This window comes from Micromesistius poutassou (genome assembly GCF_964030765.1).
Source record: "Micromesistius poutassou genome assembly, chromosome: 19".
Taxonomy (NCBI): domain Eukaryota; kingdom Metazoa; phylum Chordata; class Actinopteri; order Gadiformes; family Gadidae; genus Micromesistius; species Micromesistius poutassou.
The window spans coordinates 3,373,961-3,388,960 of record NC_140289.1 but is presented as its reverse complement, the minus strand read 5'-3'; the positions used below and the strand labels follow the sequence as shown (position 1 = coordinate 3,388,960).

General features: G+C 44.3%; 1 protein-coding gene across 1 annotated transcript in view; it reads right to left on the bottom strand.

Annotated features, from left to right (window-relative positions):
* Positions 1-9,545, bottom strand: part of LOC311364018 (sodium/potassium-transporting ATPase subunit beta-1-interacting protein 2-like) — a gene marked incomplete at its 3' end in the record, with an annotated part of 11,141 nt that extends 1,596 nt beyond the window's left edge. The window contains exons 1-2 of the mRNA XM_084484020.1: positions 9,351-9,545; positions 126-186 (exon numbers count right to left, since the gene is read on the bottom strand). Of these exons, the coding sequence (XP_084340146.1) occupies positions 126-186; positions 9,351-9,518 (229 nt within the window). The 5' untranslated portion in view covers positions 9,519-9,545. The remainder of the gene's footprint in view (positions 1-125; positions 187-9,350) is intronic.
* Positions 9,546-15,000: the final 5,455 nt, after the last annotated feature.

Sequence of the window (15,000 nt, the reverse complement as noted above, 5' to 3'; positions counted from 1 at the left end):
GGAGGCCGACACGCATCTGCTGCCCATCTTCATGCAACGCTGCACCCGTGTGTGTGTGTGTGTGTGTGCGCGTGTGTGTTTGTGTGTGGATATATACAGGTATGTGTGTGACTGTGTTAACTCACAACTGTCCTCTTCTTCTGAGATGAGCTTGACCACGTAGCAGGCGTATATGAATCCCAACAGCTAGAAGATAAAATGAGAGGGGGAGGGGGTGGGGGGAGAGAAAAGACCCTCTGTCATCATCGCGAACATGACATGTAGTTCAAGATAGTACAGTTGCATGTCAACTTACATGTCGTTTCAATGTGTGAATCATTATTTTCTGAATAATAATCATTATTATTATTATTATTTATTCGTCAATGCATAAAAAGTAAAGAAAGTGAACACTGAAAGAAGGTAAGGAAGATAGTAAGAAAGAACAAATGGAAGAAAGAAAGGGGAAGGGGAAGGCATCAGACGGTGAAAGGTCTTCCTAGATAATGTGTTAAGCAGGGCTGCTCTGCCTTGAAAACGTCAGGGTCCCCGCTTTAATACCTCTCCAGTTACGTATCAAATATTTTGCTCGAGGTTCGAGACTCGCCCTCTTAATTTCTGACCATCAAAACCGATTTCTGCTCCCCCGAGGGGGGGTTCGACGAAGCTATAACGTTACCCACTCGGATAGAATTTCATCTGATGCAATCTATTTTCATGTCATGAGTTAGACAGCATTCTGCTAAAAATACAGAAAATCCATTCAACGTCTCTGTTTAAACGCTGTCGTGTCGCGGCCCGGTGGCTTCATCGCCATTGCTGTGGTGAGAGGAAAACAAACGAACGTCCTCACCACTAAACAGAAAGCAAAACCAAAAAGATTATCATGATAAATAGATCATGTGATCCTATGAACAGAGCACCAATACAATCGATTCCCTCAGTGATGTATTTGGTCATTACTTCTTCCCGTTTTCCTTGACTCAATAATATTGATCTGTCGCAACAATTTCACATAAAGATAGCCCGTAACTTTTCTATTGACGTCAAGCACAATGCAGATGCGTGCGTGTGTGTTTGTGTGTGTGTGTCTGTGTGTATGTCTGTGTGTGTGAGTGCATGCGTGGATGTTTGTGAGAGTATGTGTGGGTATGTGTGTTTGCATGAGGGTGTATGTGTGCTTCTGCATGCGTGCCTTCATGTTTATGTGCGTGTGTGCGTGCATGCGTGTGCGCGCGTGTACGCGCATGTGAGGGGATAAAGCGGTACACTCTGGCAGAAGAGAAACTCTGCTGTTTTATTGGCTGTCTGTTTCCAAGGCGACAGATCAGTGCCTGTGGATTGGAGCAGAGATGCAGGAAGTGGGGTTCAGTGCGAGGTCACTGTTATCAACCTTTTCCATTCTTCAATGACAAGAGGCACTGGGAGAGAGAGATAGAGCAATGGACGAAAACATGGATGAAGAACAGTTAGAAAAGTAAAGAGCGTGTGAAAATAAAAACTGTGGAGGAGATACGGAAAAAATCTAAATGGAAGTGAGGGCATGTCCTTCGTCTTTGTGTGGACATTACTTGGGTTAGATCATATCTCAAACATGCACATCAAAATAAAAGCGCTTGTTGCTCAATCCAAGCTTCATGCCAAATGCAAATGACATTGATTCAGAAATACAAACGCACACGCACTTAACATAGAATGCAAAAGGACAGAGAAGAGATTTCCTTTGTTTGCGTGTGTTTGTGTGTAGAGAGCACACACACATTCTCACACACACACACACACACACACACACACACACACACACACACACACACACACACATGCTCACACACATACATAAAACACCTCGACTAAGCCATAAAAGTTGTCAAGCACATTAGTGATTCAGCATATATCTCAAGGTCTTGACCTCATTTACTCTAAATAATAGTGTCCAGCTCTTTGCTCATTCTCCCAGACTCTCTCTCTCTTTCTCTCTCTTTCCCACACACACACACACACACACACACACACACACACACACACACACACACACACACACACACACACACACACACACACACACACACACACACACACACACACACACACACACACAAATACATGTACCCGCACATGCACACAGTGTGATGGAAAAATTCATATGTTGCTACCTTTTAGTCATATAGACTTTGGTTTCCATTCTGTGTATTGTCTTGCCATCCTGCTTTTCCCCAGTGTCGTCTACATCTTGACCTTTGTGCTTGGTTCAGCCACCTCACCATTGAGCAATGACGTCAAAATGTAAACCCATGGGCTCTGGTCAGCTGTCCTACCTTCCTCCTCAGAGTCAATCAAAACGTTAACCCTTGTGCTCTGGTCAGCTGTCCCACCTTCCTCAGTGGCATCTAAATCTGTTTCTCTGTTTTTATATTTTTTATATTGTTTTATGTGTTTTATGTTTTATGTATCTTTTAGCTAGGTGCTGCCTTTCTTGGCCAGGGCTCATTTGTAAAAGAGACTACTGTCTCAATGTGACTACCCTGATAAAACAAAGGATTAATAATAGTAAATGTAAACCCTTTTCTATGGTAGCCGGCCTACCTTCCTTAGAGTCAACCAATAATGTTAACCTTCGTACTTGGGTAAACCGGTCGCAAGGGAGAAGACATCCTCTTAGGCACTCTTCTGCTTGATGAGAACACAACCAACTCTGTGTCTTGGGTAAACATTACTTGATTTGATTATTGACATCTAGGCGTATACATGCATCTTAATAATCCAATCATAGTTGGACTATTGGACCCAATAATTAGACTTTCTTGAGTGTCATGTAAACGCAGTGAGTGTGGGGAGGATCTGAAACTGTATAAATAACTCTGTCAAACTGTATGTCGGGATTCACTCTGCTAGAGAGGAGTCTAATGTATGCATTAGACTGCAAGTATTGTGTGCTTTTTGCTTCCAGCCACACAAAGGAAATTGCCACGACAACACACGCACAAATGTAATCAATGGCCAAAACTTCACAACGACGCGTCACTGACGCATCTAAAACAATCTAAAATTTACCGTCTAAGCTTTCATAACGACACATTTTTACGATGTTGTATTAAATTATGCCGTAAAGTGCGCCGAATTAGTGGTTAGGGGGTTTTGGGTTCAATGTCCCTTTTAACATAAAATGTTGTTTAGAATACTTAGATAAATAAACAAGGCTCCACGATAAATGAACGGCTTCAAATAGACCCCGATCATCGGTGATCAGTTTTGGCCGAAATAACACCGGAGCACACACACACACACACACACACATATATATATATATATATATATATATACACTGTAGATATCTCTGGCTTCTTTCAGCTAATCCAAGATTTAGCATTTCCATTTCAGTCACAAAGCAAAAGGTCTTTAGAGGAGGACCTCCACAACAGAGCTGTTGTGTTGACGGGGTAGTGTGTACCGTATGCACAAAGCACACTAGTATCCTGTTAATATGCTGAATACTCAAAGCATTATGTTTCTGTGGCTCGGCTTGTAAACACAATATCCTGCTCAGAGAAAGGACTATGAAAAGGAAGGATAATCTTTGATTGTGTTGAATAGACCCAACCTTTCAGATGGCCACCCCCGCAGTAGCTGGGGACAGTGAAGAATTATAAATCTGCCACTATATTGCTAATTCAGTGTTATCCTCACCCTGGCTGTGCAGATGCATAATCCTGTTTGTTGTTCAGAAAATGGTAAATACAAACTCTGGGCAATGCATATGTAATGTCCAGGATTTTATACTTCTCTCCTCATTTTAATACATGTGGCACAGAAGTTCATGCAAGAAACCCACTCAGACTTAAGCCTCCCACCACTGCGATTTTAAAGGTTATTATAACCAAGAAGTAGGCACGTCCATTCATCCAGCCACACATCCATCCATGTACACACATATATCCATTAATCCATCCATCCATCCACATACCCATCCATCCATTAAACAATCAACACATCCATCCCTTCACCCATTCATCCTTTCATCCATCCATCCATTCATTCATCCATCCACACAGCCATCCATTCATTCATCCAATCACCACTCGGCAGTGGTCCAATTGGACGGCTGCCGAGTGGTGATTGGTGAATCAGTTGTGCCCTGCAGGCGTGACTCTAAAAATCAACTCAGTTCGCAGGTCCTGGTGAACATGGAATTGCTGTTTGTGAGAACCTCCATTCTTGCTCCACCTGATCTTCTTGTGTTATCCTACCTTTGGAATAAAAAAACGATATCTTGCATTACCCAAGTAAAACCATAAAAAAAGTATTTTTTCCATCACCAAAAAAGGAACGGCAACGGTACCAGTTTACAATTGTAGGATATGAAAAGCAATTCTTAGTATTGATTTATCATAACCCTATTCTTCTTTAGTATTTTTTGGACAATCTTACAAAACAGTGTCTATGTAATCGAGTTACTTCTAAAAGCTGATGAACACATAAAAAGTTAAGGCAGGCATTAGCCTCGCTATCCGCTGGAATGTTGCATGGAGGTGTCCATAACATAACAGATGGTTCTGCGGTCATAACTCATAACTCAGGAGGACTCGGTTCGGCTCCAAAGGAGGCTGCAGAGATCAGCTGACTGAGGCCCCCTCACCGGGTTCTCGCTAGCATAGTTTGTGTTTAATTAGATATAGAAAGGAAAACTTTGCGGGCGTCTGTACAGTGACCCCACTAATCATGAGAACAGCAGCGGTCCAGGGGCCGTCTGTTAAACCATTAGGCTGTGAACACACCCGCCGCCGTCTCCTCTTCCCATGGCGTCTCGCTGGGTGGGCCCTATCGCACTGACGGTGGCAATGATTTATTACCGTGCCATTAATTGGACGATTGAATAGTTTAGTTAAATTTTGACCCAATTAATTCCCCCTCCGAGAAACAAAAGAATAATACGTTTAGTGGACGAATAAAAAGAACACAGGTGAACTCTAAAAGGGCGTCTAATGTGAGGCTCACGCCTTCCATATTCAGCCGATACGTCGTTATGTCATATCCGATTGGTCATACCAGTCATACCAGTCAAATGCGAGAGTCAAACGGGGCCTGATTGGCTCCTTGTGCACCAATAGACGCTGACGGGGCTGGCGTCACGAGAACAGGCATCGCAGACGCGTTGGCCGCCGGCAACGGTCCGACAATGCAATGTGCTCATGCCGCGACGGGCATGTTTGTCGGTGTGCTCGCTGATACGCGGAGGGAGGATCAAACGCGGCGTGCGAGCGGTGCGGAGGCCGTGACAGACACGCCGAACCCTTCCATCACTTCTGCTGCGTCAGAGGTAATCTCGTGAACCCGCGGCACTCGACGGGGATACGATAATTGAATCAGCACCGTCCGCTCGCGGCACACATGCCCCGTGCGCAGTCGCACAGCACTTGAAGGAAAAACAGACGAGACGTCGCATTGTCTCGTCGAATGCTTCACGCTTCAGCCTCCTGAGGCTGAAGCGTCCATAAAGTTTCCTCTTGACTCGTAACCATGGTCGAGAAGTGCAAATGTGGTTGCATTTCTTTTTTTCAACGGTTCAATACTGACTAATAATTTAGTGACACCCATTTCATATTTCTAGCTCTGTATATCTTCTATGTAAATGCAAATAAATGCAGTTTACCCACCTCTGATATGTCAGAAATAGTTTATTCAACTCTAAACAGTTTATGCACTGTTTATAACCTATTACATTAGTAACAGAACAGGTCATGTTCTGTTACTAATGTAACAGAACAGAATAGAACACCCATGCATGCATTCAACCAGGCAGAAATGACACAGCCAGTGTTCAAATTACGTGGGAGCCAGAGGGAGCCGAGCTCACATAAAGTGAGGACTGGCTCCCATAAAGACAGTCAGTCAAAATCTGAGGGGGTCTCTCATATCTGAAGGTGTCTGCCACATGTGGCATTGTAATTTAATCTTAAACAACGCTCATTATCCATCCCTGTGCGGTCTCTTACCATTAAAGACGTTCAATTAAAATATAGGCTACTATACGGGACGTAGACCAACTCATTTCACGGATTCCTGTGAGACCAGGTTGCCTTAATTACATCTGTCTCATATGTCAGGTGAAAACTAAATGTCAAGGGAAAGAGGCGGTGGTTGAAAAAAGTTTTTTGATTGCTTATTGAGTTCACTCGTTGCTTATAATGGTTTATTCATTTCCCAGTATAATTTCCTTCATTTAGAAGACAGTTTTGTTCATTTTTGAATTAGAAAAAATTTAAATTGCGAGTTTTTTAAATGATTGGACGCGAGTCGAGCTGACCTTGCCAGCTGTACCCACGGTCCAAAATAAAGAACAGCCGAGACAATATCCTCAATTCAAACATGCCGTTTCATTTGGGATCAATTGGCTATGGATGCAAACTTTTGCACATTGTAAGGCTATGTGCGCGGTGTGCCAACTTTTTTTATGAGATAGAGAGACCCCCTTAAAGATGAAAAGATTATTCAAACCCTGCACAAGGCCATATACAGGCAGCCATGTAGCCTATAAAACACAAATGCAGATAGACCCAGCAAACATTAATCAACAATTTACCTGCTTAGTAGGCCTTATAATGAATGCCAGGGCAGAGAAGTGAAATGAATAAACGGCTTAACCGTTGCAGGCGACGAGTACTAACTGCTGCTAGGCCAGTTTCGTTTTTGTCGATAATTAGGCAAACTGTCTATGATAGGCTATAGGCGGACAAGCTGTCCACCATATTATAAGCTACCATATTATTTTCCATTCAAACCGGGATTCTGCGCGCTGCAGCTCAACGTTATGTTGAATCAAGTTTATGTTGAGTAACAAGTTTACTCAGCAACCAATGAGCATTGACCACGCCTAACCTGCCATGCATGCACAACCAAAATGATGCGATTTCCCCGTTCATTTCTGTTATTTCATTTAAGTTACAGTTGGCACATTTAATATTATAAGAATAACTAAAAGGGATTTTTTTTTGGCCACGCCATGACCTGTGGTAGGAGGGGCATTAATGACCGCTGGGGGGGGGCACGGCCCCCGAATGCCCCACCGTAGAGCCGACACCGTTGTGGGGTGCACATTTGTGTGTGTGTGTGTGTGTTTGTGTGAAGTGCACATTTGTGTGTGTGTGTGTGTGTGTGTGTGGGGGGGTGCACATTTATGTGTGTGTGTGTGTGTGTGTGTGTGTGTGTGTGTGTGTGTGTGTGTGTGTGTGGGGGGGGGGGGGGGGGGGGGGTGCACATTTATGGGTGTGTGTGTGTATGTGTGTGTGTGTGTGTGTGTGTGTCTGTGTGTGTGTGCATGGATAATATTTCCTATATTCCCAGCCTTGGCGCAGTGTGGGGCTGGAGGCACTGGTACTTATCTGGCCCTGGCAGTCCTTCAAACATTTGGGCAGATGATGTGCGGCTCATGATTTTCGCTGCATTGAAAAGTCACAGAAGGCGGCTGTAATTGAAACAGCTTTAAATATCTAATCTCCAAGTGTTTATAATAGCCCGAGTCAAAAGCGGTGGACGTTCAATATTCCCTATCAAAGTCGTCCACAAAGACCCTAAACGTTTTGGGTTCATTTTTAATTTGCAGGAAATGGGAATTCTAGGTTCATCTTTCGCTGCCAGCCCTTTGTGTGGTTCATGCGGTTTGGCTGGACCGTGGCTACCGTCGGCATTGGCCTGCTTTGACCACAGCCGGTTATTTGGTTGAAGAACCGGTTGTGGTCTGATGGTGATGGTGATGACGGAGCTGGGGTGAAGAGAAACAGTCCGCCGTCATGCCTTTTAACCTCTGCCAAGTTAAGGAGTAAACAGAACAATTTTCTGCTGATTGTGAAAGGAAAATTTGTTTCATTTGTTATTTATTCATATTTCTTTAATAAAATATGTGGCTGTGTGTGTGTTTTGTAGAGCGGATAGCAGTGAATACAGGGCAACTGGTAAATTAATGACAACAGCACATCATTTGATTTTTTGAGTTATTCAGTGGTTGACATTTAAATATGTTTGTGTCTGTGTATGTGTTTTGATTGAAGGTAGTAACATAATAAAAGGCTATACTCTACTCGACTGCTTATTAGACTAATAAATAAACAAGACTTTTTCGATAAGGAGATTTTTTGCGAAAGCAGAAAACCCCAAAGAAAACAGGTAGCAGTTAAAGTTAGTTAGCTAGGTTCATAAGATTCATTAGATATTAGATAGGTGTGGTCACAGCCAAGCCAGTTTAAAGGACCTTAACCACAGGTCAGCCGGCGGTCAATAGATTCAATGTGTGTTGTTTCCACCAATCCAGGCGAACCAGGAAGGTGAGTCGGCCACACTAAGCTGACAGCTCGTGGCGTGCTGGCTCATACGGTGTGACAGTGTGTTGGTGTGTTTCCTAACACACCAATTACCATGATCCTGTGGTACAGTGGTGTACTGGCTTGGCACCCAGCCAGACTATAAGTAACACACTATCGACTGACAGGTGGGGAGAGGGATGGGGGGGCGGGGGGGCGGGGGGGCGGGGGGGGGGGGGGTGGAGGAGAGAGAGAGAGAGAGCTAGAGAGAGAGAGAGAGAGAGAGAGTGTCCATGTCCTTATATTGAGTTGTTATGCCGGTAAGGTTAAAGAGCAAAACAGCCAGACAGAAATCCAGATATGAGCATTAATTGAGGGCTAACCCTATGAGATGAACCATGCACCACCGTTCAAATCAGAGTGACACAAATTAATTTAAGATCCCAAATGACTAGTATGGATTATCATAAGCTGATCAATGTCTCAAAAGGAACAATTCACTAATTTTGGCATTCCCTACAGGTATCCAGTCTCCATGAGCCAAATCCGTGTTTATGGAATGTCGTGCATTCGTGAATATGTGTTGGCACACCATAATAGGCACAATAATGCAAACACAAACACACAAAGCTTACACACACATTCACTCCGATAAACACCTAGACAAACGCACACGAGTGTGTGAATTGTCTGTGGGGATTTTTGAGATGAAAGTCTCGTCTTTCCTTTTCTTCTCCATCCATGACGTTCTCTAAGGAGTTTTCTTCACATCATTTAGAACAAAAGATGAAAGACCAAATCACAGAACCAAACCCACCAATCAAAAGCTACTAATACCCACCCCTCTCTCTGTTGCTCTCTCCATCTCTCTCTCTCTGTCTCTCTCCCTCCCTAATTGTGTCACTTGACAGACATAGACAGACAGAGAGACCGATGGATAGACCGACAGACATACCAACAGACAGGCAGACGGAGGGACAGAAGGATGGATAGACGGACAGACACTGAAGAACGGCGGACCGACAGACGGACCGAAGGGCCGACAGACCCATAGATAGAGAGCAGTGTGTGTGGACTCACGGCCAGCAGTATCTGCAGCGAGGAGTGGGCCACCTCGATCAGCTGGTAGTCCAGCAGGCAGCCGGCGATGGAGATGTAGCGGTGGTCCTCGGGGGCCCAGGAGGGGGGCGGGGCCACCGGCGTCACCTTGCAGCCGGGGCCGTTCTCCATCCACCAGGAGCGGTGCATCGACAGGTTGAAGGTCAGCACCAGGTCGGAGTCCTGCACACGCACAGGAGAAAGAGAGAGAGAGAGGGGGGAAGAGAGAGAGGGAGAGAAAAGGAGACGGAGGAAGAGAGAGAGAGGGGAAGACAGAGGGGAAGAGAGAGAGAGGGGAGAGAGACAGAGAGACAGAGAGAGAGGGGAAGAGAGAGAGGGAGAGAAAAGGAGACGGAGGAAGAGAGAGAGAGGGGAAGAGAGAGAGAGGGGAGAGAGACAGAGAGAGAGAGAGAGAGGGGAAGAGAGAGGAGAGAGAGAGAGGGAGAGAAAAGGAGACGGAGGAAGAGAGAGAGGGGAAGACAGAGGGGAAGAGAGAGAGAGGGGAGAGAGACAGAGAGAGAGGGGAAGAGAGAGGAGGGAGAGGGAGAGAGAGGGAGAGCGAGAGAAAGAGAGAGAGGGAGAGAGAGAGAGGGAGCGTGAGAGAGAGAGGGAGAGGGAAAGAGAGAAAGCGGGGAAGAGAGAGAGGAGACATTTGATTTGCATGTGATCATAGCAGCCCAGATACAATGATTGTACACGCTCAGTGTCAGGGTGTCAGTTTTAACATATCTGATGGAGGAGAGGGATGGAGGGAGGGAGGGAGGGAGGGAGGGGGTCTGAGAGAGGAAGTGACGGAAAGCACCAGGGTGGTTTGGAATTTAAATTCTGTATTCTAATGCTAGAACTCAGAGGACCCCGGTGACATTACAATATTTTATTGTATTTAATTCAAATCCAAAGAGGGTTTGATTAAAGGACGCGGTTGAAGGGAGACAGGAGGTCCACGCAGAATAAGAAGGAAGAGAGAGAGGAGAGAGAGACAGAGAGGATGTGAAGGAAGAGGTATAGATGATAGGGAGAGAAAGAGAGAGAGAGAGAGAGGATATGAAGGAAGAGGTGTAGATGATAGGGAGAGAGAGAGAGAAAGAGAGAGAGGATATGAAGGAAGAGGTGTAGATGAGATGGAGATGGAGATGGAGATGGAGAGAGAGAGAGAGAGAGAGAGAGAGAGAGAGAGAGAGAGAGAGAGAGAGGATGGGTAAAAGAGCAGTAATTGGAGTGTGAAGGTCTTGGACAAGTTTGGAGGATGGGGAAAAGCACATGGAATAGTAATGTCCCTCTCCCGTCCCTTCCTGACTCCAGATGTCATTAAGCCCAGTGTGCCTGCTGTCTGCACCAACAGGGCTATGCAGAGCATGTACCACAACTATCTATAGCCTCACCATTGTTCTGTTGGTCAAGTCATTTCTAACTACGGCAGAAACAGTGGCACACGAACCAACAGGTGAAATAGACAGAAAAGGACTTTCTGGGGTACAATTAATCAAAAGCAATTACTGATGAAGGAGTTTGACCTACAAAACTCGCTCAACTCGCGCCGCGACACAGAGAACCGATGAAGAAAATGCTTTGCAGTCCAGGCATCTGTTTATCGAGTCACTGGACCCTAAACAACAATGGTGACAGGCCGGAAGTCTGTGCAATCGATTCTAATTGATTGTAGTTTCAAACAAAGCTGAAAGGAGTTTGTTGATGAGTTGGACATGTGGTTTTTTGATGGGGCTGCGATGACCGCATGAACTTTAATTCAATGAAAATGTCCCCACTACGTAATTAAATCACACTGAGACGTATTTCGGAGAACGTCTGCTCTAAATGGCCTGATGACCTACAATTAAAAAAAGATCTGCAGGTCAGAGGGAGTGACGGAGAATAATGAAACAGACCCACACAAACAGCGGAAACATGAAGGTAAGCTTAATGGCTACAACTATGCTACTTGTCCATCCATTAACCATATGCTGCTAATAGCATAGCTGTGCCCTCATCCTCCTGAATGTATTCAGCACCTGAATATCGTGATAAGATGGTGTACCTTAAATAAGGCCATTTATAAATGGTATACGAACTCACCAGAATTTTTTAATGACACAGATAAGTAGACTCAGACACATGAAGGATACCCCCTCACCGCACCAGCCTCTCTGTCACAAGGACACACACACATATGGACACACACACACACACACACACACACACACGTAACAAACACACACACACGCACACACGCCAGGGGTACATTGTGTAGCGTGTTTTCGTTGAAGTACTCTGCCATTAGTCAAATGAAAAGCTTAGCTCCTTAAGATTGAACAACTCCATTAATGCATCACCAAGCGAGACTGGCAGCCATAGTTGGAAAAAGCCATTACGATTCTCTCTGGGAGTTAGTGGTAAAGATTCTATACAGGACTAGTGAAGGCTACAGTAAGAGGTGCGCGGGACATATGGTCCTCCACTGGGAGAAATAGGAAGACATAACGCCAGCAGGTAAATAAAAGGCAGTGTGGAAGTTTGTCTTCATCCGCGTCTCCATCTGCTTGGCATGTCTTTTGTCTCCTGGTCCAGGCAGGTAAAATGAGCCACTACGGTATTGATCCTCACTGAGGGGCACTAACACACACACACACACACACACAAACAACACACAACACACACAAGCTGTACCTCAAACATGCCCCTCCGGTAATGCAGACATATTTCATTGATCTAATGTTCGATTCTAATTGACATCTGGCATAATTCTCCTGCATCCTCATCTCAGATCCCTCTCTCTCTCCTCTCTCCTCAGCTCATACCCTCTCTCCATTTATTGGTCTTTTTAACCAGCTCACATTCCTTTTCCACCCCCCATCTTAGGACTCTATTTCCGTCTAATGAGTCTTCTACTCATTAGTCCATGGTCCCGATTCATCTCTTACGGTACCTCGCATCATCTATCAGGAGATGGTATCACTCGATGGAGCCTCGATCTCTTCCTCGTCCTTTTGTCCACTCTTGGGTTGCATTTTCTTACTTCACCGTGTGCCCATCTGTCTTCCTTGCCATGTGCTCTCTCTCTCTCTCTCTCTTTCCCTCTATCTCTCTTGCTCGCTCTGTCTCTCTCCCTCCCTCTCTCCCTCTCTCTCTCTCTCTCTCAGAACCATGTGGGGACTGTCGTTAGTGTAGCCCAGCAGCACTAATGATCCAGCTCATTAATGAATATTTGGGCCACTATGAGTTCCTTCATCATTTGCTGCGAGCGCAGACAAAGGTAATAAAAAACACTGAAAAAATTTAGTGTATTCTAGGAACACTGAGAAAGGAACCTTTACTGTTAAAGAAAATACAAAACAAAATAAAATGAATAAATAAATTTTGTTTTTTGCGAAGGTGTCCGGGACACAACAACTTTTCCATGTCTGGTTACCAAGGTAACGACACACGACCTTGTGTGTGTGTGTGTGTGTGTGTGTGTGTGTGTGTGTGTGTGTGTGTGTGTGTGTGTGTGTGTGTGTGTGTGTGTGTGTGTGTGTGTGTGTGTGTGTGTGTGTGGACATCCTGTTGCTGTGTAAACATGGCCGAGGGTCATTTTCCCCGTTATCTCTTTTGGTCACTTAAAAAAAATCACACCATACTGCAGTAGAGCAATTCTGAACATAGAATATACTGTAGTTATTACAACATTTAGAGTTAATGTCCCGCAAAATGTAATACGTTGTTTCTTCCCTGCCGAACAACAATGCAATCAAATTTGCACTTGTAAATACCCAGATGGATTGCTGTGGTTTGCAAGGGGAACACAAAAACAAAATGACCCCCCCAGCAAAATACACAATGTTCCGATGAGAACACAGCATTGGTGCTGAAGGTATTGGGTTATGGGGTAGAATTTAATATAATAACATTAAAGCCTCCAGCAGAAGCCGTAGATTTAATAAAATTCTGAGATATTAATCTGTCTAGTGACGAATGAGGACCATTTGGGCCGTGGCACTATGAAACAAATCTGGAATATTATTAGCGTTATATCTGTGTTGTCTATCTGTGTAGTGTAATGCACAATATAGTGTGTGTTTGTGTCTGCACTTGTGTTTGATTGTATATGCAGGGATTATACCTTTGTCTATTTGTGACTATTTTCTTTGTGTGCGTGTGTGCGTGCGTGCGTGTGTGTGTGAGTGTGTGCAAGCATATGTGTGTGTGTGTGTGTGTGTGTGTGTGTGTGTGTGTGTGTGTGTGTGTGTGTGTGTGTGTGTGTGTGTGAGTGCACGTGTGCATGCGTTTGTGGCAGTATCCGTATACACTGCCAGTAACACATTAAGAGAGTTTTGTGTATTTACTGTAAGTGTACACACCTAGACATGGATAAACCACATGCACCATGATAATTATACATGGGCAAATCAGATAGCACTACAGCTAACCAAAAACCACAAGGAGTAAGACACTAGAATTTGTGCTTGTACATCATTTACATTTACGTTTAGGGTATTTATCAGACGTCTTTAACCAAAGCGACATAAAATAAGTAAATTTGTCAGAAGAAAGAGAAACAAAAATATATCGCTGTCGATACAGCAAGGATGTATCAAGGAAGTACAAAGCACTTACAATCACAATATCAGAATGCCTCATGGGATCTTTTGTAGTTGTTGTATTGTAAAATCCTAAATCCAACGTAAATATACCTTAACCTAAGCTAAAGAAAACTTTGTTGAATACGCTGTGCAGTTTCAAACCCAACGATCACTTTGCAATTAATGACAAAACAATGATCAACACACCATTACTACTAACAAAGTAACCAACATATCATTGCTCCCATCCTCCCAAAATGGTGGCATTCATTGCGATGTTACTTCACAATGTACAAGCCCTATAGACCAGATGAACACTGTAACGCTGTTACACTGTAAAGTTCCACGCAGATCCGCCCGATAGTGACAAAGATCAAAGGGTTAAGGGCGACCACATGCTTTTATTGTAAGATGAAAAGTTATGAGATATGCTCAGAACACACTTTCCCTGGCGGTTCCTACAGCAGCAATCTTTTCTATTTCTCCTGCACCTTTTAGTGGGACTCGTCTCTGTGCTTCATTATCCTCATCCTCAGCCTTTTCTTTCCTCCGTCTTTATGCTTTATTCTCCATCGCTATCGCATTATCTCCCCAATGTGTGTGAGTGTGTGTGTGTGTGTGGAAGAGAGAGTGTGTGTGTGTGTGTGTGTGTGCATGGTTGTGTGAGTGTGGGAGAGAGAATGTGTGTGCATACGCGCGCACGTGTGTGTGTGTGTGTGTGTGTGTGTGTGTGTGTGTGTGTGTGTGTGTGTGTGTGTGTGTGTCTGCGTGAGTATGTGTGTGTATGGGCATGTGTGTGTTTCTGAGATTGTTTTTCCCTGTACAAGTAGAAAATCATACACACACAAGTACTCTGTCAATCTCTGGATATGGGCAAGCGACGCTCCACTGAACCACAACTCTCTCTCTCTACAAACCTCCCTTTCCCCTCTTTCTATCCTTTGTCTTTTTCCTTGTCTCTCTTCTACCAAAACTGTCTCATTTTAATACAAATAAAAATAATGCAACTGCCAGTGAGTTACAGATACACACACAGTCTCTCTCTCTCTCTCTCTCTCTCTCTCTCTCTCTCTCTC